This window comes from Staurois parvus, unplaced genomic scaffold (assembly GCF_062004578.1).
Source record: "Staurois parvus isolate SC_StPar_1 unplaced genomic scaffold, SC_StPar_1.0 ptg000173l, whole genome shotgun sequence".
Taxonomy (NCBI): Eukaryota; Metazoa; Chordata; class Amphibia; order Anura; family Ranidae; genus Staurois; species Staurois parvus.
In genome coordinates, this window is record NW_028317969.1 from 2,403,346 (window position 1) to 2,431,094 (window position 27,749).

Below are 27,749 nucleotides of genomic sequence, written 5' to 3' on the forward strand. Positions count from 1 at the left end.
GCAAAGAATACCCAATCACACGCAAGGAGCATAAAAAAAAATTGCATTTTTGATTGCACATGCGTCAGCAGAGCTTCCTCTCATTTACTAAGCTCTGGAGTTCCCAGTCTATTGACCTTTAGTAAATCCATCCTATAGTGTAACTGAGCACAAAGCCTTCCCTTGGGTTTGTGATAGATCACCAATGTTTTCTGAATCCACAATTACAGAGAAATCTATCATTTTCATGCAGCATTTCCAGCTTGAGAAGAACCAAGAAGTCATTTTGTTTTTTACAAAACATTTTTATTACAGCATCCGACACAGTTCCATAGTAACATGAAGTCACATCATACATTAAGATACATTATTGCTCTACATAGCAGCTTATTCAGTTCCCAATAGCAGATTGTAAACACACATCAAACACATTACTAACATAAATCACATAATAAAGAGACACTCCGGTCAGACATGAAAATTTGCAAAGCGGACACACATCCTCTCCCTTTAGCTGATTATATATATATTAAAATACGATCGTACAATCGCCTTTAGATCTGCCAGCCACTATGTAGTGCAGGGACTTGTCTCATTGGGTACAGATGTAATAGTTTTTTTTTTAGGTAGCCCTCATATTATATAGTTTTGGTAAATCTAAAAAATACATTGTAAAGAGATTGTACAATCAAATGGTAAAATATATAGCTAACTTTAATCTCATCCTAGAAAATTATTCTGTGCACCCCTCTGAAAACTGTACTTTTCCTGGTGTCTTTTAGTTACAACTCTACCTCTGAGAAAATAGGGACCCCTCTCTGCCAATCCCTCCACTGGCTTCCACTCGCCCAACAAATAAAATTCTAAATACTAACAACAACTTACAATGCCATCCACAACTCTGCCCCCAGCTACATCACCAACATGGTCTCAAAATATGAACCAAACCACTCTCTTTGATCCTCCCAAGACCTTCTGCTCTCTAGTTCCCGTGTCACCTCCTCCCATGTTCGCCTCCAGGACTTCTCCCGAGCTTCTCCCATCCTATGGAACTCCCTACCCCAATCTGTCCGGCTGTCTCCTAACCTATCCACCTTTAGACGATCCCTGAAAACCTTTCTCTTTAAAGAAGCCTATCCTGCTTCTACCTAGTAAACCACCATTTATTTCCTACATCTGTTCATCCCCCCCACAACTATTACCTTTCGTATCACTCAACCATTCCTCCTAGATTGTAAGCTCTGACGAGCCGGGCCCTCTGTTTCCTCTTGTACAAAATTGTATTGTAACTGTAATGTCTACCTTCATTTTGTAAAGAGCTGCGCAAACTGTTGGCGCTATATAAATCCTGGATAAAAATGATAATAATAATATACTAACCATTTAGTAGTTAGTTCACATTGTAGCACTGCATTAGCACATACGTCTTGTGCTGAGAATTGCGGTGCATTGCATTAGGGCACCCCATTCATTTTCTTTTCCAAATGGTTCGAATGGAGCATTATACACTAAAATTTATTTTAGATTTTTTTTTTTTTTTTTTGGCGTAAAGCTGAACTTAAAAAAAAGAGAGAAAAATGTACCCTTGCAGTGGGGCTTCTTCATCACTGCAATTGTTATGTGCTCTTATTTTTTCTTATGGTACCAAGAAAAAAAAAAAAGTATTTTGATGTTCCTGTAAATTCTGAATCTGTATCAGTGCAAGGTACAATAATTGATTCTTTGCTGCGACTGCTGCCAAGTGTACCCATAAAATCTACCCATTTTAGCTCAAAAAAGCCGCTCTCCTTAGCCCAGTGTTTCTCAACTCCAGTCCTCATGGACCCCCAACAGGTCATGTTTTCAGGATTTCCATTATTTTGCACAGGTGATTTGATCAGTTTCACTGCCTTAGTAATTACCACAGCTGTTTCATCTGAGGGAAATCCTGAAAACATGACCTGTTGGGGGTCCATGAGGACTGGAGTTGAGAAACACTGCCTTAGCCGATCCTAGTATGGGTGTGTACATGCGAAAGCCTACGTCATTGCTGTTCCTTGGGTCATGCCTCCTGACATGTTTTGCACCACCCACTGGGGCTTAACCATTTAAAGACCGCCCCATACCAGATGTACTGTGGCTGTGCAAAATCGCTTTTATATACCTGATTTCACATTTCTTGGAAGGGGGTGCGAGTGCACGCGCCGCCCTACCCGCGCTGTCAGTGGCTCCCAAAGATGTCAATCACCGGGTCCTGGCCAGCAATTCATGGCTGGGACTCGGTGATCTGCGGAGAACCTGACGTGGGAGAGATCTGTGTGTAAACAACAAAGCAGAGAGATAGAAAGCAGCATGTCTCCTAGTAAAAACACTACACAGGTAACCCATTGATCGCCCCAGATGTTAACCCCTTCCTGCCCAGTGTCTTTAGTACAGTGTCAGTGCTTTTTATTAGCAATGATTACTGTATTAGTGCCAAGGGAGATGTCAGCGGCAGTTAGTCAGTTCCCACCCAGTGTCAGAATGCCTGCTGCAGTCCCGCTATAAGTTGATGATCGCTGCCATTACTAGTATAAAAAAAAGAAATAAATAAAAATTCTAGTATATATACCACCATTTGTAGATGGTCAATTAATATACACTTAGTTTTTTTTTTTTTTACCAAAGACATGTAGCAGAATACATTTTGGCCTAAATTTATGAAGAATTTTTATTGTTTTATTGGATATGTTTTATAGCAAAAAGTCAAAAATATATATATATATATATATATATTTTTTTTTTAATTGTCAGTCTTCTTTGTTTAAAGTGCAAAAAATAAAAAATGCAGAGGTGAGCAAATACCACTAAAAGAAAGCTTTATTTGAGGTAAAAAAAATGCCATAAATGTAATTTATGTAGAGTGTTGCATGACCGCACAATTGTCAATTAAAGTAACGCAGTGCTGTATTGCAAAAATTAGCCTGGTCAGGAAGGGGGGTAAATCTTCCAGAGGGCAAGTGGTTAATCATAGGAGGGCCCTATGATTAAGCCCTGGTGGGTGGGGTGAAACATGTCAGGGGTCGTAGCCTGAGGAGTGGCATTGACTGAGGCTTTCACTTGTACACATCCATACTAGGATTGGCTAGGCAAGCGGTGGTTTTCAGCTAAAATGTTCATTGCTCACTGGATACGTTTTTCTCACACAGGCATCTCTACTATCCAGAGTGCCAGAGTGGGGCTCTACACCTCAGCCTGGAGTGACACCACCAAGTACTTACGGCTTTATTGTGCATATAACCTACCCACACTGTGAGACTCTGGTTTTTTAGCAAGCAGTAGGGAGATCACAGAAAAAGGTAAGGGGGTGGGGGTGGGGGGGGTCATGCATCATTTACTGTACTCCAAGATAAGGAATTTATGGGTATGGCAAAATTCCTATTATTTATTTATACCGTACGGGACACAGGTGTTGATTCTAAGACCATGGGACATCCCCAAGCAATAAATCGAGGGGTGGGCACCAAAACAGCCAAAACTGTAGTAACCGGTCTGTAAGAAAAACAAGAAGGGTGAAAGGATCCAAACAGACAAACAATGGCAGAAGCACCTTGTAGCCAAAGCAGGGATCAGCAGAGTTACAGTCACCTGTCAAAAAACAGCTGTGAGAATGTGAACAGAAAAACAGGCAGTGACCTGAAACCATTGGGAAGGGTCACTGTCTCATCCCTTGGGGAATGGGTTTAGGTAGGGGAGGACTCATTCACTGTAGACAAAAGCCCTAAAAAAGCAAAATAGATACATTGTGGAATAGGAATGGGAATCCCATACCACACCACCCTGTGAAAAACGGAAGATGGGTCAGTTGGCAAGAGAATACATGGCAGGCAGCCATAGATGATAGTCCTGACCCCACCTACAATGCAGTTCATGGGTGTTTTACATGCCTTCAAGACAGAACATAGGGAGGGAAAATGACATTGTCACAGAAGCTGATAAAAAGAACCCCAGGAAAGCAAGAAGGACTTCCAATACACTTTGTCCTCATGTATCATAAAAAAAGCAGGAAGAACACAGGGAAAGAAAGGGCGGAACTACAACTGTTAGGGTTTAAGGAGAGAGAAGAAGGTTCCATTCTCACAGAGGACCTTGTAAGAGAGTAACTTCTTTGAGCACAAAGAGAGGGGGCTGCATGGAAAAAGCATCTGAGGAAGGCCCCAGATATCTGCAACAGCGAAGGTGAAGAGCAACCATTTGCTGGGTATGAAGGGCTAGGTGTTTTGCGCTTGCAAACAACAATTTTTTCAGCACTAGGTCGAAGAAAGTGAATGAAGCCGACCGGTGCAAAGACCAGATCTTTTAAGGAGGGTAGAGCAGAACATCTCAGCTTCTTAAACAGGCAGCCCAATGATCATTGACCTGAAAATGTGCAGAGCTGGCATATCAAAACTCAGGGCAGAGTCTGAGAGTTGTAGGCCAGGGAGAACTGTGTAGAAAAGGGGGTCAACTACGCTAACCTCTGCACGTAGTGAGCAGGACAGTTGCAGTGATCTTGAGTGGAGAAGCCTGAGAGAAATTCTCATGGGGTTGCAACCGAAGAGTGCCAATAGCAGAGCGCTCATGAACATGTTGTCGGTGATAGACAAATAGTTGTGCTGAAGGAAATGTAAATATTAATGACTGAAGATAGATAGGATTAGTCCCAGAAATTCTGAGCAGTATAAGGTCGTAGAAGAAGCCCAAGAAAGGTGCAGAGAGAAGTGAGTACATCAATGTTCAGGCCTATGGGTCAAAGATTTGACTCAGGAGCTTGCTAAGAAAAACAGGTCTCCAAGCTGCCCTCGGACATGAAAGTTCAGGCTTTGATTTGGGGTCTAATTATATAGCACCACAAAGTGAGAATAGATCAGCAATGTACAAACTACACTGAAGTGTGAATAGATAGCGAGTAAAACCCATCACATTGTGGTTGCTATTAAAATTAGAGAGATATAGTGGTAGGTCTAAAGAATACCAGGCAGAAGCCATGCTTGATGGCAAGTCTACTGGACAGCAGCCAGGAGGCTGGTTATCCCAGTTATTAGAATAAATGTTTTTTTGTAGCATTGCTGAGTGGATAAAAGTCCACATGCAGATTTAGAAAATTCCTTGTAATCCTCTCTAAGAGGGAAGGAGGTGACCACCATTCATGATTGTAAGCTGCAAGGAGGTGTCGGAAAAAAAAGGCTACCTTGTGGAGCAATTTAGAACCAGTAGGAGAGAAAAAACAATGGAGAGAAGCTATCAATAGAGACACTGTGTGTACCTCTCTGTAGGATAGAGTGAAATGTAAGACTGGGAAGTTTTTGCATTAAGGTGGAGAAACCCCTTTCCCTCTTCCCTTGTCAAAGGTTGGGGTGAATGTTTAGTTTGAAAGTATTTGAGGAGGTCCCATGAGCTTAGAAGTTAAGGGTCTGCCATGAGGTGAAGGGCCTGCAGTAGATGATGATGCTCTTTAGGGGGGAGCAGATTGTATCTGTACGGTAGTGGGGGCCCATTCAATAGAAAAGCGTGATTGAGGATAGTAGGGTAAAAACTTTCTTTACATCAATGTATTCCTGAAGGGAATTCCCAAAAGAAGCCCACTATGTCACTAGCCTGAGGGGAACTTTTGGTACTGAGGTGGAAGAAAATTAAGTTCTTCCATGCGACTGGTGCCTTGCAGCAATTAAGTCATCATGTTCCATGCAGGACCATCAGTTCTGCATCTTAAGTGAGGACGCCAAGGGCTTGCCCATAATTTAGAGCATCTGAAAAAAGAGAAGAGCACCAGCTGCTGGGGAAGCGGGGGATAAAGTAAGTAAAAATGCTTTTTAATGGTACCCTTAATAGCAAAAAGGAACAATTACCCCTTGCAGCGTGGAGGAGCCTTTATAATAAACCCAGAGCTCAGTTTAAGACGACCTATTCATTTGCGTTACTGCAGCACAACAGTGTAGACTGGGCCTTATGAGCCACAAAAAAGATGCATGCCTTCATTATAAAAGAAAAGAAGCTGCATGTGGTAGTTTTTTGTGATTCAATACACATGCATTACCATGTGTTGTGATGCGCTATGACACACGTCCTTTGGGGTGCCATTCAGAATAGATGTCACTACATCACAGCAATGTGCTTTACCGCAGCTCAACAATATGAATGTGGCCTTAAGGTCCATTAGTAGTAGATCTGCATCCCGGTAAGGTGTTCCTAAAATAAAACAATAATACATTTGGAGCACCCTGAGCAGTGGCTCTCCACTTGTGAGCTAAACGTTGTCTCAGATGTGGCCCCTGATATCACCAAAGGGCCACACAAAATGTTCGATATATGTAATACTTCAGAGGACTGTCAGAACTGCAGACCTAACAGAGGAAAGGAGGGGCAGAGAATGTGGACATGCTACATTTTTGGCTGGGGATATACTCCAGAAGACAATATGAAACTGGGAACGTTACATGAGGCTAGTAGAGATCAATGCTATTACCCTAATCAATGTTTCCGATACAAACTGATAAGGTCCGAGGGCCACACATCATACACCAAAGGGCCACATGTGGCCCTTGGGCCGCAGCTTGGGCACCGGGGACCTACAGTATCTGACACCCAGAGTGGATCCTTTTAACAATACCTCCTGCCTTATAAGACTAAATTTTTGTAATAATAATCATCATGAAATGAAACAAATAGTAATAATGACAAAAAAAAACACAAGCTGCAAAAAGGTGTATTTATAAAAAAAAAATGCATAGTTATTTGTCCAGTGAAACTGTTGGTACATTTGTCCAGTGCAAATAGAGCAAAATCCAATGTTCTCAGGCTATTTCCTTTACAGATTGAATTATGGTAATTCATAAAAAAAAGGAATGGTTGGGGAAATACCACATTATGACCACTAGATGTCACTGATGATCATAGAAAACAAGTATTTATTTTCTATGATCTTTAGCTCCATTTAATGGCTCCTTATATTGCTGGTCACTCAATCTAGTGGCCACAGTGTGGTATTTTCTTGAACCATTTTATTTTATATGAATGAACATTTGACCTGTAGAGGAAACAAGAAGAACGATCAGTTTTGCCACTGAAAAATTGTACAGCAGTTTCACTGGACAAATAGCTATGTATTTATTTTTTTTATAAATACTGCCCGCTTGTTACTCTTACATTGTTGGTCAATGTAGAAGTGACCCCATTTACTGGATGTACATTGAACATCGCTCTCTTACATTGATGCTCAATGTAGGCTGGAGATCAATCCAGCACTACTCAAGAAACTCAAGGAACCTCTAGTGACGTCTAGGGGAAAACCTAGTGTTCCATGGAGACTTGGTTGAGAGAGACTGGGCTACAGCAATACACACCTGTATACTACCTTGTGCTGAACATAGGACTAAAAAAAATGCATGGCTTGCCCATTTGTGACCAGACTGGACAATCTCATGTCAAGAGCAGCAGCAATCTCCTGTCTGACCACTTTTGAAGAGGATCTGATCAGTGTAAATACCTCCAACTAACACTGTCTACTATGAACGAGTAGAGGGCTAGGAGTTGTCTATCCAGGCATGCTTCTCCCTTCACAAACCAGCTAGACTCAGGCAAGCCTAGCACATGTTTAAGGTGACAGCGATCTGACACACATGCTCAATTGCACGTGGGCCTCCTTGATACCCTTCCATTGTTGGTCAATGTAGACGTGACCCCTTTCACTGGATGCACTTTGAACATCGCTCCCTTACAATGATGGTCAGTGTAGGTTGCAGATCACTCCAGCACTACTCAAGGAACCCCTAGGAATGCCTGGGGGAAAACCAAATGTTCCATGGAATCCTGGCTAAGAAAGGCTGGGGTAGAGCAATACACACCCATAAATTACCTTGTGCTGAACATAGGATAAAAAATGCATGGCTTGCCCATTTGTGACCAGACTGGGCGGTCACATGTCAAAAGCAGCAGCAACCTCCTGGTTGACCACGTCTGAAGAGGATCTTACCACTATAAATACCTCAAATTGCCATTGTCCACCTTGAACGAGTAGAGGGCTAGGAGGTGTCTATCCGTGAACCCTTCTTCCTTCACAAAACCAGCTAGACTTAGAGAAAACTAGCATATATGTTATGTGACATCTGTCTGGTAGACATGCCCAATTCTGCATACCTCTAACTGTTCAACAAGGAATCGGTCAATACCCTATTGATCCCCACTGTTGTTTAAATGATTCGATGCAGTTACCAAAATAGGCATCTAACAGGGAAACAAGCACATATCTAAGCACATTTTGCATAGTGGGAATGCGCATTCCCACTTGTGTTTTTTTGTTTAAGCGATTAACATGCGTTTCCATTTCTCATGCATAAGGCTTGAATGGGCTGCCCTATGTGCTTTTGTCATGGCAAAGAAGCTCAAGGATAAAATTCTGGACCAGATGTGTTTTTTTGTGTGCATTTTGAGGCAATTTTCACACATTTTGTGGCAAATGCAGCAAAATCGCAGTGTTTAGGGTGCTATCAAGACTGAAAGGCATCCAACGCATTTTGGAGGTCCAGAAAATGCCCCCTTCATCAGGACTTGAGATTGAAAATTGGACTAGAAACGAACTGGACCTTTAATGGTTTTTCTTCCAGTGTGATTACAGGCACACTGCCTGCAGTTGGTATTGGCAGCCATTTACATTGATTTTACTCTCAGGCTCGATGAAGGGGGGCATTTTTGGACCCCCAAATCAGGAAAGCTACTCTATGGATTGTCTCCCTGACTTTTATTGAAATAAAGTAATATCTGGACCTTTTAGCAGCGGTGTGGCACTTCAGTTTACATTATTCTTATAGGAAGGGCCAGGGGCAGACTGACCATTTAGGCACTCCGCCACTGCCTGAGGGCCCGAGGTCAGTAGGAGGCCCCATGAGATGACCCTGGTACCTTTCATAGGTTTTTTTTGGGTGTGGTTTGAGTGTGGGTGAAGACACAGGGACCCCATGATTTCCTATTGCCCAGGGGCCCCATGAGTTGTCAGTCCACCCCTGGGAAGGGCTTTAAGCACAGAAAAATGAGCACAATTTCACATTATTTCTCAGGTACTGGTTTAGTCTCAGGTTGGCTGCCTCCTTTGTGTTTAAGAAGCAGCTGAAATGCTACATATCCATTCCCAGGCACCTATCAGAGGAATCATAGGGCCCCATTGTCTATATAGAGTCACTGGCCCTCACAGGCAATTTCTGCAGAGCTCACGTTGTCAGCGTTGGATCTTGCATTTGGGGTGGTAGGCAGACTCCTCCCATAACTGTCCTCTGACACCGACATGTCCATCTCTGAAAAACAACACAAGATCATTTGGGATGGTTTTATACAAATATGCAAAGTTAGATGAGGAAAGCTAAGAGAAATGATAATGGGCAAAGTCCATGAACCCATAGTATAGCATGCCAGTGAAAAAGGCCAAATCTGCCTGGGATGGAAAAAGTGACGGGTTCTCGTAATAGCTCAATATGCAAAGAATAAAACAGTTAAGTCCAAATGTCTACACAGGATTCATCTTACTGGATATGATCCAAGCCCAAGTTAGATACACATACAAGAAGAAGCCAGGGGTGTCCAACCTTTTGATCTTCCTGGGCAATTGTCTTAGGCCATAAAATACACTAACAATAAAGATAGCTGATGAGCAGAAAACATCAGGCAGATTACAATTAACAATCACTGATATACAGGAGATCAGTGTTTCTCAACCTTCAAGACACCCTTTAAAATTCTGCACAATCTCAAGGCACCGTATTCTCAAATGTGAATAGCTTGGTATAGCGCTCTTCACCCTGAAGTCATCACAGAGGACAAGGGGGCACTCTTTACGTCTGGAGAAAAATACACGGAAACACGGAAAGGTTTCTTCACAGTGAGAGCTGTGAAAATGTGGAATAGACTCCCTCAAGAGTTGGTTCTGGCCAGCTCAGTGGATTGCTTTAAAAAAGTCCTGGATTGTTTCTTGGATACACAGAATATAACTGGATATAACATTTATAGGTAAAGTTGATCCAGGGAATATCCAATTGCCTCTCGGGGGATCAGGAAGGAATTTTTTTCCCTGCAGGAGCAAATTGGATTATACTTTGTTGAATTTTTTTTTGCCTTCCTCTGGATCAACTGTGGGTATAGGATTATAACTTTTTTTTTGTTTATAGTTGAACTGCATGGACTTTTGTCTTTTTTCAGCCAGACTAAGGCTCCATGGACACTTCTGAACGATAGAAACTGATTGCTTGAAAATGTAGGTTAAAAAACATCTGTTTAGCCGCGTTTGCATACCGCGTTTATGAGCGTTTGCGTTTAGAAGCATTTTTTAAAGATAACCTCAGGAGACCTTCCAAAATGCCCAGAATGCACTAAAAAATAGTAAAAAATTAACTATTTCAGACATTTTGAGAGAAATAGAGAGAACAGAAGCAGAGAGAGCAGTATGTGTTGAGATTAGCTGTCTTTTTTTTAATTTTTTTATTTTGCGGTATTTGGATGTGTTCCAGATCATTTCTGTGCAGAAATTATTGCAGCAGTGTCAAACATATTTTCTTTCATGCGAAACCTCAAAGTATGGTGTGCCAGGCCCATTTGAGTACTGGGGAAAAGCTTTGCATGCATGTTTCATAATGAAAAAAGGCTCTGGACAGCATCTGGAAATAGAAGAGTTAAAAAAATGTTCCAAATGCTTATAAACGCTGTTAGCCGCGTTTACATGCGTTTACAAACATTTGGCGATTGAAACGCTGATAAAATCTACTCCTGAACGCAAGTTTGAGGCATTCAAAAAAACGACTGTAAACTCAACCGCCTGTAAACGACATAGTGTACATGGACACATAAGAAATATTAGGGAGAGTTCAGGGGCTGCTGAAAAAAAATGCAGAAATCTCCTAAACGTGAGTTTATCCGCTGCAGTATACATGGAGCCTAACTATGTGAAAATTTAAACTAATAGTTTTACATATCGCAACAGCATCCACACATGTGGGCAACCCACACATTGGAGGTGATTGATACTGACTGGTATTCTAGTGTTTCTCTTCTCCCACAGTTTATCCTTTTCTCTGCTAAAATGATACCAGAGGGGCAAACAAGAATGCTGCGCAGGTGCCGATGTCCTTTTTACTACCTGATGACATCATTGGTCGTTACGATGCCAGTGACTGGCCCGCACGGTGCCCAAGGTTGTAATGCTGCACAATAAAAACCTGTGGCTTTGTGTAATAAGAAGGCAAGCTTGATCCATTCCTTGGCGTGTTGAAAATTTTTTAGCAATTTGTGGCAATTTGTGGTCATTTTGCCAAGGCACCCCTGAAAAACTCAGAAGGCACCCTGGTGGAAAAAAGCTGATATAGATAATGAACCTATCTGAGTAATAAAACTTCATTTTTTTTGTAATATTTTTTATAATAAAAGTAAAAGAAAAAGAGGACAACATAAAACTAGTGCGATATCTGGCATGCTCATGGTGCTCATCAGGTTCTAATTTTGCCCTTTGTGTGCTTCGTCCTTGAAGATAGTTGCTCACAAATTAAGGAGTTTCTGAATCTGATGACATGCAATAGGTGTGATTGTGAAAAGTGGGAGATTTTTCTTTAGGAAGATAAAACTGTGAAAATGTGGAATAGACTCCCTCAAGAGTTGGTTCTGGCCAGCTCAGTGGATTGCTTCAAAAAAGTCCTGGATTCTTTCTTAGATACACAGAATATAACTGGATACTAACATTTATAGGTAAAGTTGATCCAGGGAATATCCGATTGCCTCTCAGGGGATCAGGAAGGAATTTTTTTCCCCTGGAGGAGCAAATTGGATCATACTTTGCTGGGTTTTTTTTGCCTTCCTCTGGATCAACTGTGGGTGTAGGATTATAACTTTTTTTACGGTTGAACTGGATGGACTTTTGTCTTTTTTCAACCAGACTATGTAACTATATACGGTAAATTTAACTGTCCATGAAAACTGTTTCCACAGTAAAGTTCTAGGCCCAGTTAAACCCTTTTTTTTTCTATAATTGAACTGGATGGACTTGTCACATTTTTCTTCAGCCACATGTGTTCACCAAGTGTAAACTTTAAAAAAAAAAAAAATCCCCAAAAAACATTCTTAATTTTGTGTTGGGCCACATTCATAGCCATCTTGGGCCGTAGGTTGGACAAGCCTGGGACACACGGTGTGCTTTCTCCATCAGTTATATGGGCAATGCAATTGCATCTATCTTTATATCATTTGTTGTTTCACTGTTAATCATTTATGGCCATGTTGCCACCCTGTGGCCTGTAATTTTCTGTAATCCTTCCCTTTTTGTATAAGGTAGCTTCCTTCTTCATTGTCATTTTCCGTATTGTTCCTGCAAGATGCACATTGAGGCTCAGAAAAAAAATATTCCTTTTGACCTTCAAATTCGGCAAATGCCAACATCTACTGCAATATATTGTTTGCCTCAGTCCTTCAGCATGTAATAAAGATATTTGTGGATGTCAAGTCTTTTGGTGGGTTTTTGTAGATTTGGAATTTGAAAGATTGTCTGCGGTGATTGTCTTTGCTACATTCAGACCTGACCTGAAACAAATCCTGCCTCTGAGGCAGCTGGGTGATCCAGCAAAACCGGTCAGGATGGCGTTATCTCTGGAGACTTCCTTGGTGGTGATCCTTCGATGGCTACAATGACTTTGATAAGTATATGGCCACCTTGACATATGGACTGTATATCTCATTGCTCAAAGTGATTCTTTATGATTTAATGGCTTATGCCTGACCTTTATGGACTGTGTATTTTTTATTGATATTTGGATCTCAATTGAACTGATATGGAATGTGATCTCCAGTTACATATTTATATGTGCTGCCAAATACTAGGAGTACAGGGGAAATTAAGGATTTAATGAACGGATCCTCCCCTGGATCGTGCCCCTTAGATGGGTGTGAGAGGAAGGTGAAGATATTATACAGCATATTATCGACATGTGCAACCTTTCCTCCTCTAGACTGCGTTACCATGAGAAGCGTGGGAGGGAGGTGAAGATTTAAGGTGTTGATCTTTAACGTTTTGCTCACCTATTTATATATATATATATATATATATACTGTATATTTTTATCAAAACCTACCATTATCTGGTTGAGCCCATAACTGGTTGTGTTGCAACTTTTGTGTGATACATTCAGGCCTGGCAGACAACTCTCAGGAAATGGTTAAATCACTGATACAACAACTGGAGTGAGAATACACAATCTTCCGGCAACCAATTACTAGGAAACCTAAACCACAGAATAATACTGTAAATAATACACTGCTCAAAAAAATGAAAGGAGCACTATTTAATCAGAGTCTAGCATCAAGCCACTGAAACTCCTGGAATATTGATCTGGTCAGTTAAGTAGCAGAGGGGGTTGTTAATCAGTTTCAGCTGCTTTGGTGGTAATGAAATTAAAAACAGGTGTACTAGATGGGCAACAATGAGATGACCCCCAAAACAGGAATGTTTTTACAGGTGGAGGCCACTGACATTTTTTCCCTACTCATCTTTTCTGACTGTTTTTCACTAGTTTTGCATTTGGCTAGGGTCAGTGTCACTAGACCATGGAGAATGTTGTGCTGCCTGTAACATCATTCAGCATGACCGTTTTGATGGTGGGTCAGTGATGGTCTGGGGAGGCATATCCATGGAGGGACACACAGACCTCTACAGGCTAGACAATGCCCCACTGACTGCCATTAGGTATGGGGATGAAATCCTTGGACCCATTGTCAGATCCTATGCTGGTGCAGTGGTTCCTGGGTTACTCCTGGTGCACGACAATGCCCGGCCTCATGTAGTGCAGGCAGTTCCCGGAGGATGAAGGAATTGATACCATTGAATGGCCCCCACGCTTGCCTGACCTAAATCCAATAGAACACCTCTGGGATGTCATGTTTTGGTCCATCCGACAATCCAGGTTGCACCTCAGACTGTCCAGGAGCTCAGTGATGCCCTGGTCCAGATCTGGGAGGAAATACCCCAGGACACCATCCATCGTCTCATTAGGAGCCTCCCCCGACGTTGTCAGGCATGCATACAAGCACGTGGGGGCCATACAAACTACTGAGGACCATTCTGAGTTGCTGCAATAAAATTTCAGCAAAATAGACTAGCCTGCTGCATCATTTTTTCACTTTGATTTTTTTTAGGGTGTCTTTGAATTCAGTCCTCTGTAGGTTTATAATTATAATTTCCATCAAAGCAGGAGATTTTCCCCATTGAGATCTGATGGGTTCTCAAAGTTTTCCTGTCATTTTTTTGAGTAGTGTATATTGTGGCCACTAGATGGAGGAATAGTCCAAGAATTGTCTAAGAATGTGTTACTATGGGGTTAGTTACTAAAACGGGAGCGTGCAAAATCAGGTGCAGATCTGCACAAAAAAACAATTATCTTCCAGGTTTTATTGCCAAAGCTTAATTGAATAAGCTGAATTTAGAAGCCGATTGGCTACCATGCACAGCTACACCAGACTCTGAGTGCTCCAGTTTTAGTAAATTCCCCCCTGTGCATCAAAGTTAGTGTTTCGGCTCGTGTTTCAGGACTAATCCTCCACCTAGCGCCCAGAATATATTATTACCTTGTAGTAACAGAGATTTTCCGTGTATTAGTTTACTGGTTGTTATCTTAATTTATCAGTTTTTAATGATCTCTTACTGAACCTAAATTATATTTTGTTTTTTTATTATATATGTTTTATGTTTTAATGTGATCACTATTTTCTCTAGTAATACAGCTATGTATAGTCACACCACACACAATAGACAGGCTTGAGTTAGGGGAATAATCCCAAAATGCATTTCACAGCAATGAGATCTGAAAGTAGTGTGCACCTCTCCCACGGGAGGTGCTTTGAAGCAACAGAGGAGGGCGCTCATGTTCAGTGTGCACCACCTGATGACACCAAGAGATGCAGAGCAGCTGGAATACTGGACTTTGCAGCCATTGTAAAAGTGTTACCATACCAATCAAAAATTGTGTGCGCAAGATTGATTTTTACGTGTTCAATGTCTTTCTTTTAATAAACGAGGTCCAGACTACTCATTTCATCCACAATCTTCCTAAATGTTAATATGTGCATTTAATGTGTTTTAAGCATTTTATTTCAGTGTGTAACCGGGTTTTGGAGGAGGGGGGCAAGTGTGTAATTCCTTAGTGCCTCCTAGAAGGTTCTTATGATGATAAGAAGGACTCCCTCCAAAGAACACCTTGTCCCCACTTGCAGTAGACGTGCAGGCCCACGTTAGAATACAATTTAATTGTTTATTCAGGAAATGGATAGAGAATGGTGGAACATCCAAAACTTGGTTGCTGAGTTCGGCAGCTTCTCTTGCTAGAGGTTGCTGGGGAGATAGGGGGGTAATCTAAGCCAATGGTTGTCAACTTATGAGCTTGTACTGTGGCCCTTGAATGCACAAAAGGGCAGAACATAATATTCAGTGTATGTAATGTTATACGAGACTGTCAAATACAGCAGACATACTAGAGGAGATGGTCAGAGACTGCAGACACACTAGAGATGGTCAGAGACTGCAGACATACTAGAGGAGATGGTCAGAGACTGCAGACACACTAGAGGAGATGGTCAGAGACTGCAGCCACACTAGAGGAGATTGTCAGAGATTGCAGCCACACTAGCGGAGATTGTCAGAGATTGCAGACACACTAGAGATGGTCAGAGACTGCAGACATACTAGAGGAGATGGTCAGAGACTGCAGACACACTAGAGGAGATGGTCAGAGACTGCAGACACACTAGAGATGGTCAGAGACTGCAGACATACTAGAGGAGATGGTCAGAGACTGCAGACACACTAGAGGAGATGGTCAGAGACCGCAGACACACTAGAGGAGATGGTCAGAGACCGCAGACACACTAGAGGAGATGGTCAGAGACCGCAGACATACTAGAGGAGATGGTCAGAGACTGCAGACACACTAGAGATGGTCAGAGACTGCAGACACACTAGAGGAGATGGTCAGAGACCGCAGACACACTAGAGGAGATGGTCAGAGACCGCAGACACACTAGAGGAGATGGTCAGAGACCGCAGACACACTAGAGGAGATGGTCAGAGACTGCAGACATACTAGAGGAGATGGTCAGAGACCGCAGACACACTAGAGGAGATGGTCAGAGACCGCAGACACACTAGAGGAGATGGTCAGAGACCGCAGACACACTAGAGGAGATGGTCAGAGACCGCAGACACACTAGAGGAGATGGTCAGAGACCGCAGACACACTAGAAGAGATGGTCAGAGACTGCAGACACACTAGAGGAGATGGTCAGCAACCGTAAACATAAAAGAGAAGATGATCAGAGACTGCAGACACACTAGAGGAGATGGTCATAGACTGCAGATATACTAGATGAGATGGTCAGAGACTGCAGACATACAAGAGGAGATGGTCAGAGACTGCGAAGATACAAGAGGAGATGGTCAGAGACTACGGACATACTAGAGGAGATGGTCATAGACTGCAGACATACTAGAGGAGATGGTCAGAGACTGCAGACACACTAGAGGAGATGGTCAGAGACTGCAGCCACACTAGAGGAGATTGTCAGAGATTTCAGCCACACTAGAGGAGATTGTCAGAGATTGCAGACACACTAGAGATGGTCAGAGACTGCAGACATACTAGAGGAGATGGTCAGAGACTGCAAACACACTAGAGGAGATGGTCAGAGACTGCAGACACACTAGAGATGGTCAGAGACTGCAGACATACTAGAGGAGATGGTCAGAGACTGCAGACATACTAGAGGAGATGGTCAGAGACCGCAGACACACTAGAGGAGATGGTCAGAGACCGCAGACACACTAGAGGAGATGGTCAGAGACCGCAGACACACTAGAGGAGATGGTCAGAGACCGCAGACACACTAGAAGAGATGGTCGGAGACTGCAGACACACTAGAGGAGATGGTCAGAGACTGCAGACACCCTAGAGGAGATGGTCAGAGACTGCAGACACACTAGAGATGGTCAGAGACTGCAGACATACTAGAGGAGATGGTCAGAGACTGCAGACACCCTAGAGGAGATGGTCAGAGACTGCAGACACACTAGAGATGGTCAGAGACTGCAGACATACTAGAGGAGATGGTCAGAGACTGCAGACACACTAGAGATGGTCAGAGACTGCAGACATACTAGAGGAGATGGTCAGAGACTGCAGACACACTAGAGGAGATGGTCAGAGACTGCAGCCACACTAGAGGAGATTGTCAGAGATTGCAGCCACACTAGAGGAGATTGTCAGAGATTGCAGACACACTAGAGATGGTCAGAGACTGCAGACATACTAGAGGAGATGGTCAGAGACTGCAGACACACTAGAGGAGATGGTCAGAGACTGCAGACACACTAGAGATGGTCAGAGACTGCAGACATACTAGAGGAGATGGTCAGAGACCGCAGACACACTAGAGGAGATGGTCAGAGACCGCAGACACACTAGAGGAGATGGTCAGAGACCGCAGACATACTAGAGGAGATGGTCAGAGACCGCAGACATACTAGAGGAGATGGTCAGAGACCGCAGACACACTAGAGGAGATGGTCAGAGACTGCAGACACACTAGAGGAGATGGTCAGAGACCGCAGACACACTAGAGGAGATGGTCAGAGACCGCAGACACACTAGAGGAGATGGTCAGAGACCGCAGACACACTAGAAGAGATGGTCAGAGACTGCAGACACACTAGAGGAGATGGTCAGCAACCGTAAACATAAAAGAGAAGATGATCAGAGACTGCAGACACACTAGAGGAGATGGTCATAGACTGCAGATATACTAGATGAGATGGTCAGAGACTGCAGACATACAAGAGGAGATGGTCAGAGACTGCGAAGATACAAGAGGAGATGGTCAGAGACTACGGACATACTAGAGGAGATGGTCATAGACTGTGGATACACTAGAGGAGATGGTCATAAACTGCAAACCCACTGGAGGAGATGGTCATAGGTTGCAGACACACTAGGGAAGATGGCCAGAGACTGCAGACACACTAGAGGAGATGGTCAGAGACTGCAGACACACTAGAGGAGATGGTCAGAGACTGCAGACACACTAGAGGAGATGATCGGAGACTTCATACATACTAGAGGAGATGGTAAGAGACTGCAAACTAGAGCAGATGGTCAGAGACTGCAGACACACTAGAGGAAATGGTCACAGGCTGCAGCCATACTAGAGGAGATGTTCAGAGACCTCATACATACTAGAGGAGATGGTCATAGACTTCATACATACTAGAGGAGATTGTCAGAGACTGCGGACATACAAGAGGAGATGGTGAGAGACTGCGGACATACAAGAGGAGATGGCGAGAGACTGCGGACATACTAGAGGAGATGGTCATAGACTGCGGATACACTAGAAGAGATGGTGATAGTCATCTTGCTTTATTCCAGTGTTGAATCTAGCATATATCAGATCAGACAAGTATGGCCTCCAGGCATACAGACTGCTTAGAAAAGCAACACCTTCTAGGCCCAGGTTCCAGCCCTGAGGCTTCAAAGCAGACAGACAGTCCTCTCAACACCTACTCTCCCCCAGACAAGAGAGCCCCTCCTGGAACAGGGCTTAGCTGTTTTGTCAAACTCACTTATGTCAAGCACAACAGGAGTCAGCCAACTGATAGGACAGCCATTGATGTCTATCAGCTGTATGCTGCATCTGTGGCTCCTGGGCATGGAAATACAACCAAATTTTATGTCACACAGCCCAAAGCACCTGTGTACATGAGATCTTCCACCTTCCTGGAATAGAAAGTATTCATGTCTCATTTCATCATTTATCCAAAACAAAAAATAAGAGGATTATTCGTTTAAGGACAGGTCATTTAAATCATTCCTTTACATCCCACAGCAAAATACATATCCAGAACCACTGGCGTATAATGCAAATTTAGCCCAATATTGTAAAGACTTTTATTGAAAACTGCATACAGCTGTTTCAGCTTTTGGTCATCATTAGTGCAGTGTATGGAAACTATGGCTTCTATGGAGTAGGTATTGGGAACCAACAAAACAATATAACCGTACAGGTTATGGTGAGCAGTGACTACATTAATTAATAAACCCTCCAACTCAATCATTGCTTAGCACAGTTAGGGCTCATGTACACTGCAGCTGATAAACTCACGTTTAGGAGCTGTTCAGCGTTTTTTTCAGCAGTCCCTGAACTCTCCCTAATTTTTTCCTATGTGTCCATGTACACATCTTCGTTTACAGTCATTCACAGGCATTTGAGTTTACAGTTGTTTTTTTGATAGCAGAAAACTTGTGATAAGCAGTTGATTTTATCAGCGTTTCAAATGCAAAACACTTGTAAACGCGGCAAATCGCATTTATAAGCATTTGTGGCTGAATTTTTTTTTTTAACTCTTCCAGTTCCCGATGCTGTCCAGAGCCTTTTTTCATCATGAAAAATGCATGCAAAGCATTTTCAAGGTACTCAAATGGACAAAACACTGAACACAGGATGTTCCTACTAAGCCTGTCACACATTGTAATGACCAATTCACACCTCAGACCTCTCCCACTCTTGGAAACAAAAGATATGTTAATGACCTCAAATTCCTCATTAAGACCCCCTGAAAGGTGACCTTACTGACTCCCTCCACCAGACACCTTTCCCACCCTTGGAAACAAAAGAAATGTTAATGAGCAACTCACACCTAATTATCTCAACATGTACTGCTGTCTCTGCTTCTACTCTCTGTATTTCTCTGAAACAGTCTGAAATAGTTACTAATTTACCACTTTTCAGTGAATTCTGGGCATTTGGGAGGTTCTACTGTGCTTATCTTTAAAAAACGCTTCTAAACGCAAACGCACATAAACGCGTTATGCAAACACGGCTAAACAGACGTTTTTTAACATATGTTTTCCAGCAGTCAGTTTCCATCATATAGAAGTGTCCCGTGTACGTGGGGCCTTAGGCCTTCTTAGAGGAGAAGATATTCATATGTCTTTCCCCCTGCTGCACCCAAGAAGTAGGAGGGTTTTTTTTTTCCTGGCTTTGTTTTTCAGCAGAACTGGGATACAAGTATGAAAGCAGCAGGATCAAACCTCACAATTACATTGAGCTTCACTGCACTATTACAAGACGGCACACAGAGCAGATGCTGTACAATCCCATCACTCACCGGTTTTGAACGTGTTGTAGAAACCGGCATCCGAAATCTCATTATTTTCTGGGCAGCAGGAAAAGCCCCGCTCTCTCCACCTAATGCAAGAGAAACATAAAGTCAACCTCAAAAAAAGTCACGTGTCAAAAAAACGAGGCAAGCAAAGCATGTGCAGGGGCATAACTAAGAATCATGGGGCACCAAAGAAAAATACTGATGGGGCCCCACTTTCCCTGTAGCAGCTGGCAGCGTCAACTGTGACAATACCTGCTTCTTTTTGCTGCATTCATTTTACCATAAGGTATGCCGAAATCAGGGAGAGACAGCAGGGGAAAGGTCAGTATAGTCAGTATACTACTAGGGAGCAGTGCTGGGGATAAAAGTTCTGGTTGTAGTAAAAATAATGATAACCACAATGACATTTTATATGTAGCACCCACCTAGTTAGCTAAGGGGAGCTAGCTAATCATTTTTTAGTTGGAAAGGCTGAGTAGCAGCCTAAGCAATAGTCAACTGGGTCAAATTTGGATCAGGGCTGAGAGGGTCCGCAGATCAGTTCCTTGAAACCTTCCCCTGCTCTAGAATCTTGGAGAAGATTCTAGAAGCAGTGGGAGGGGATGGGCTAGTCTGCACTCTTAAGGGATCCTGACCAATCCCCAAGCAGTAAGTTTGGCATGGGGTCAGGACAGCCCTTAAAAGTGACCGAGCCTGCTCAGTAGCAGGAGAGTATGGGTGGATGATGTGACGAAGATGAGATGCAGGAGCCTGGGAAAGGGCCCAGTGGGAAGAGGCTTACCTACAGGCAGGGCACTGGAAAAAAGGATCACTGGCTTCATCGGCTCCCAGAGTGAGGACCATTTGTGGAGCCAGGAAAGGAGCCAGCCCAGCAAAAGGCCTGAAGGCAGCCACCTACCTAAATCTGCTTGGAGGACTGAGACTGAGTGAGTAGTTCTACACCCCCTAGGCCAGTTAAGGGAAAAAGAGCACTCTGGTGGGAAACCTGCTTAGCTCCTTATCCAGGCAGGGCCGTGGATAAGAGGGTACTACCAGTCCTCCTGTACAGGGCCCAAGCCAGAAGGGGGGCCTAGGCAAATTAATAAATTGGATGTGGGCAGGGAGACCGATCAGCACAGCTGGTGGGCAATTACTGGAACCGATCTCCTGTATGGCTCTCACTGCAGCAGCTGAAAACTGGCTTCTTCTTCTTTCCCTCTCACTGGCTTTCAGCTGCTGCAGAGAGAATCATTCAGGGGATCGGTCCCAGTAATCCCCCTCCACTCCCCACCCCACCCATCACCCTCCCTGTGCATCATACATTTCCCCCTGCTGCCCCGACCCCCCTTTGTGCACCCTCCCCTGCAGCTGCAAGCACACAATAGGATCCTGCAGGATGGAGAGTGGGGGAAGGGTTTGGTAAATATATCACATTTACTGTACCAGCCCCTTTCTTTCCCGAATGAACACAATGAGTGATCGATACTAATCACCCACTGTGTTTTTTGTTTTTTTTTTGCTTTTTTTTTTTGCTTTCAGGTCTATCAGGTTGGCTGTATTGGGCCCCGTGGTTTCTAACAGCAGCCCTGTATCAGGGACTGTATTATTTAAAGTGGCAGGCACTGAATTCCCTTGCCCAGGGATTCCCTCAGGCAGCTGGATAAGAAGCGGTTTATCTGGGGTCTGGGGAGGTACACCAGGAGAGGCTGGAGAGCTCTCCAAGAAGAGTTTCTGCTGTGTAAAGACTTGTGCATACTTGCTAAGGAGTTTGTCCTTGGTTTGCAGTTCCATTGGACATCCTGTAGACCCCTTACCTCATCCAAGTTCAACACCCCTTAATAATAGAAAAAAAAAAGAAGTTGAGGACTGTTTATTGACTCTGAGTGCAAGTCTGTGGAAAATGCGTGTTGCCTGGCTGTGAAGGACAATAGGGGGACTCAAATCTTCAGCAACTCCTATGGGGGTAGTGCTACATATACTATGACAAATCTATTAATGCTCTTCCACACAATTACTCTCTAACCCTGATACAATCTTCTTCAGGGCCCATTCACACCAGCAGCCATGAAAATGCACTGCTGCTGATGCACGCGGAAGGGAGGACACAGTGCCAAAGCACCTATCCAGGCGTGTCGCACTGTCTACTTTTCATCGACATTTCATTAGGTTCTATTCACACAGAGGTAATGGGATGTGGTGGTTTCTGATGCAATCTGCTGTGCTGAAAACAGTACTGCAAGCTGGTTTAATTTTTATTAGACTTTTCATTTGTTGTATTATTTTTAGCTGGTGGTTCTGCTGTAAATATTTGCCTTCTACAAGTAAAGGCTATAATACAATATTTCTGGGTGTAGCTCCCCCATCAGTCCCCCTAATACTTACCTGAGCTCCATCTCAATCCAGTGATGTGCATGAGAACCATGGCTCTCCTGGGTCTCTCTCTCTTCGTTGGCTCACACAGCAACGAGAGCCATTGGCTTCTGCTGCTGTCAATGACAGCCAGTGATCCAATAAGGAGGGAGCAGGGCCAAGTCGCGAGGATTGGGGCTGCTCTGTGCAAAACCATTACACTGAGCAGGTAAGCATATTACAACTTTTAGAATCACAAAAGTTAATAACACCCCAAATGCAGGGTGCAAACACAGTGGAACAAAACTACAAAAGTATCATGCAACGCGGTAGCAGTGAGTTTGTAAAAGTAGTGCATGCACTACTTTGGGTGCGGTGCAATTTCAGCCCATTCAAAATGAATGAACAGAAATCACACTGCACAAAACTGAATATAAATCGAACAGGAACACGCAGCATGTTCCTTTGCAGTTCCTGGTGTGAACCGACCCATTCTCACAGGCATATGCATATTTTTTGCATGGGAGCAGGTCAGGGGCATCCCTAGGCAGGTGCGACCCCTACCTGGGTGACACCTACTGCACGAGGTGACACCGGACCCGCTCCACAAAAAAGTAAGTTGTAAAGCAAGGATGGATCGGATCTGCGGATTGAGTATAATGGATCGGACTCTGATCCATTATGCTCCCCAATCCACAGATCCGATCCATCCTGTGGGGATCGTCGACTTGCTTTACAACTTACCTTTTCGTGGAGCGGATCCGGTGTCACCCCCTATAGGTTGCATGCCGATGGTCCCCGCAGGATGAATCGGATCTGCTGATTGGGGCGCATAATGGATCGGACTCCGCAGATCCGATCCATCCTGCGAGGATCGTCGGAGGGGGTGTCACCAAGTGTTACCGCACCTGGTGACACTAAAACAAGGGATGCCCCTGAAGCAGGTGCTGGCATTTAGATACATACAGCAGTTAGATGTGTACAATTCTTCTTTCATTCAAATGAATGGCTACACATTTACATGTGTATCCGTTTATATGCAAATCATCTGCAGATCTGTGTGGCCCCGAACACAGAGGGGTCCTTTTTATCTGCCCAGCTATACACAGTGTATATTTTGCAGGTAATCACAGCTGTGAGTATGGACTCTTTGATTACTATAGTGATGCATTTAGATGCGCCCAAAAATGTGCGGTACGCATCTAATTGTGGCATTTTTTTTGCCTGTGCAAATGAGCCCTAATTGGCCTAACTATTCCAAAGTTCACTTTGGTTGGTTGCTTTGATTTCCCGGATGAAGAGTTTTCAAAGACGGCAGACAGTTCCTGACCTAGCAGAGGAGGCAGAACTCACCAGTGCAGAACAAAAATCAGAGCAATCAGGAAGGCCGAAATGATATCTGTGAGAATCCACATTAGATTGTACTGAGCCGGAGTCTGAAAGACGATAGAGAGAGATCGGGTGACTTACCAAGAAAAAGACTCACACAGCATATCAGTGACACCATCACTACTAAACCACAGGAGAGGACAGATACAAATATTCTCCTGTGTGCAACACAATGCCGTAAAGCAGATTTATAATATGATACTATATATATATATATATATATATATATATATATATATATATATATAAATACACACTGCTCAAAAAAATTAAAGAGGCACTTTTTTATTCAAAGTCTAGCATCAAGTGAAACTCCTGGGATATTCATCTGGTCAGTTAAGTAGCAGAGGGGGTTGTTAATCAGTTTCAGCTGCTTTGGGGTTAACGAAATTAACAACAAGTGCACTAGATGGGCAACAATGGAATGGTTTTGCAGGTGGAGGCCACTGACATTTTTTTCTATACTCATCTTTTCTGACTGTTTTTCACTAGGTTTGCATTTGGCTAGGGTCAGTGTCACTACTGGTAGCATGAGGCGATACCTGGACCCTACAGAGGTTGCAGAGGCAGTCCAACTCTCCAGGATGGCACATCAATACGTGCCATTGCCAGAAGGTTTGCAGTGTCTCCCAGCACAGTCTCAAGAGCATGGAGGAGATTCCAGGAGGCAGGCAGTTACTCTAGGAGAGTTGGACAGGGCCGTAGAAGGTCCTTAACCCATCAGCAGGACCGGTATCTGCTCCTTTGAGCAAGGAGGAACAGGATGAGCACTGACAGAGCCCTATAAAATGACTACCAGCAGGCCACTGGTGTCAATGTCTCTGACCAAACAACCAGAAACAGGCTTCATGAGGGTGGCCTGAGGGCTGGACATCCTCTAGTGGGCCCTGTGCTCACTGCCCGGCACCAGAGAGCTCAGTTGGCATTTACCATTGAACCCCAGAATTGGCAGGTCCACCACCGGCACCCTGTGCTTTTCACAGATGAGAGCAGGTTCACCCTGAGCACATGTGACAGACGTGAAAGGGTCTGGAGAAGCCGCGGAGAACGTTATGCTGCCTGTAACATCGTTCATCATGACTGTTTTGGTGGTGGGCCAGTGATGGTCTGGTCAAGCATATCCATGGAGGGACGCACAGACCTCTACAGGCTAGACAATGGCACCCTGACTGCCATTAGGTATCGGGATGAAATCCTTGGACCCATTGTCAGATCCTATGCTGGTGCAGTGGGTCCTGGGTACCTCCTGGTGCAGGACATTGCCTGGCCTCATGTGGTGAGAGTATGCAGGCAGTTCCTGGAGGAAGAAGGAATTGATACCATTGAATGTCCCCCACGCTCACTTGACCTTAATCCAATAGAACACCTCTGGGATATCATGTTTTGGTCCATCCGACACCGCCAGGTTGCACCTCAGACTGTCCAGGAGCTCAGTGATGCCCTGGTCCAGATCTGGAAGGAAATACCTCAGGACACCATCCATCGTCTCATTAGGAGCATGCCCCGATGTTGTCAGGCATGTATACAAGCACGTGGGGGCCATACAAACTACTGAGGACCATTTTAAGTTGCTGCAAAGTAATTTTAGCAAAATGGACTAGCCTGCTGCATCATTCTTTCACTTTGATTTTCGGGGTGTCTTTGAATTTAGTCCTCTGTAGGTTGATAATTTTCATTTCCATCAAATGATGGGACATCCTTACATTCCTAACACATTAACCCGTCCATGTCAGTATAGAGATCCAGCAGGATATTTTTCCCCATTGAGATCTGATGGGTTTTAAAGTTTTCCTTTAATTTTTTTGAGTAGGATATATATATACAGTGGGGATTTTGAGTGCAAACCTCCTTCCATCAGCAAGGTCATTGAAGATGAAACGTGGCTGGGTCTTCCAACATGACAATGATCCCAAACATACCACCCGGGCAACAAAGGAGTGGCTTCGTAAGAAGCATTTCAAGGTCCTGGAGTGGCCTAGCCAGTCTCCAGATCTCCACCCCATAGAAAACATTTGGAGGGAGTTGAAAGTCCGTGTTGCCCAGCAACAGCCCCAAAACATCACTGCTCTAGAGGAGATCTGCATGGAGGAATGGGCCAACATACCAGCAACAGTGTGTGCCAACCTTGTGAAGACTTACAGGAAACGTTTGACCTCTGTCATTGCCAACAAAGAATATATAACAAAGTATTGAGATGAACTTTTCATATTGACCAAATACTTATTTTCCACCATAATTTGCAAATAAATGTTTTCCAAATCAGCCAATGTGATTGTCTGGATTTTTTTTCTCATTTTGTCTCTCATAGTTGAGGTCTACCTATGATGCCAATTACAGGCCTCTCTCATCTTTTTATGTGGGAGAACTTGCACAATTGGTGGCTGACTAAATACTTTTTTGCCCCACTGTATATATACACACACACATACAGTATGCTCCACTACATTTAAAGTAAACCCATACCTTGTTGAAACAGGGCATAGCAGCAGGTTTACTTTAAACCCCAGCTGCTGGGGCTTATTCTTCTCCCATTAGCCAGAGTCCAGCCCTCCTAAAGTCTCAAGGGGAGTAATCTGGCCCTTGTTTTAGAAGGTTCAGAGACCCCTGATTTAGAAATATTCTATATTATTACCAGCAGGAACATGGGCTTATCCATCCTCTTGAGCATGCCCACGGTGTTCGTTGTAACTGAATGGGCACCGGCACACCAGGCCAGGGAGTACAGCCACGGCTCGCTGACCACATAAAAGTTGGTGGTTATATTGGCAGCAGCATACATTCTAAAGGGGAGAACACAAGAAGACAGGTCAGCCATGTAGCATGAACAAAGAGAATCCATAATCAATAATTAACTGAAGAATTCTATTAAACCCAACAATTGACTATTAATTACGTTGGTATCACAAACTTCTTGTAAAGACTTAAAGCCTAACTTTTCATTGGGGACACAGACAACAAAACCTGGTTTCTAACCCCTTCTTACTAAGTTAAACAGTTTGACTGGAACTAGGTTATAATTGATCCCTTGATCAGATGCACATGAAAACCTTCTCTTTACTCCCCTCCAGGGGCGGACTGATAACTCATGGGGCCCTGGGTAATAGGGGATCATCGGGCCCCTGTGACCTTGCCCAAACTCAAAAAAGCCTATGAAAATGGTACCAGGGGCATCTCATGGGGCCCCCTACTGACCCTGGGCCCTCGGGCAGTGCCCAAGTTTCCAAATGGTCAGTCCGCCCCTGCTCCCCTCTGCTCCATTTAGCCATTAGGAACACAGAAAGGGAGCCTGTGACTCTCTCCTCGCCCATCTGTGGCAGTACTGAGTGCCAACGTGGGCAATTGTCAAGGACCAGCTCTGTCACATGACAGGAGGAGGAGGACTGAGCCACATGCTCTCTTATAGCCAGAAGAACAGGATACTTCTTTTCACTGCTGGACAGGCTGGACAAAGAGTGGTGGGGAAGTCAACTATGTAAATCTAGGGAGTCATTTAAGCGAACCAGTTGATTCATTTCTGCATGGTCAGGACCTTTTTCTACGAATACTTTTTCCTTAAGTTGTGAAATATTGTGTAAGAATAATTTGCATTCTTTTACTCAGACAGCAGGTGGAGCTGTAAGCTCTTTTTCACAAAATTTCAACTCTCATGTTGGAAAAAAAAGTCTGTTGTGTGCAGACCTCCATAGCTCAAAATGAATTTGTTAGAGCAGTGACTCCTCCCCCCTGCTTTCATACAGATCCCACCCATATTCTCATTAAAAAACTCACACTGCTCTGGCAATCTAGTATCATACATTAACCCTTTTACTGCCACCATCAGTAGTAAGAGGCTGAAAACCAGCTCATGTCTCCCAGTGTTTTCTTTCAGTGGTATAATAACCTAGTG

At 43.7% G+C, this 27,749-nt stretch overlaps 1 protein-coding gene across 2 annotated transcripts in view; it reads right to left on the reverse strand.

The window, feature by feature from the left end:
• Positions 1–263: 263 nt before the first annotated feature.
• GDPD4 (glycerophosphodiester phosphodiesterase domain containing 4) overlaps positions 264–27,749 on the reverse strand; it is a 171,613-nt gene continuing 144,127 nt past the window's right edge. For both annotated transcript variants that reach the window (XM_089676756.1, XM_089676755.1), the window contains exons 13-16: positions 26,496–26,643; positions 23,828–23,910; positions 20,150–20,229; positions 264–9,263 (exon numbers count right to left, since the gene is read on the reverse strand). In XM_089676756.1, the coding sequence (XP_089532882.1) occupies positions 9,148–9,263; positions 20,150–20,229; positions 23,828–23,910; positions 26,496–26,643 (427 nt within the window). In that variant the 3' untranslated portion in view covers positions 264–9,147. The remainder of the gene's footprint in view (positions 9,264–20,149; positions 20,230–23,827; positions 23,911–26,495; positions 26,644–27,749) is intronic.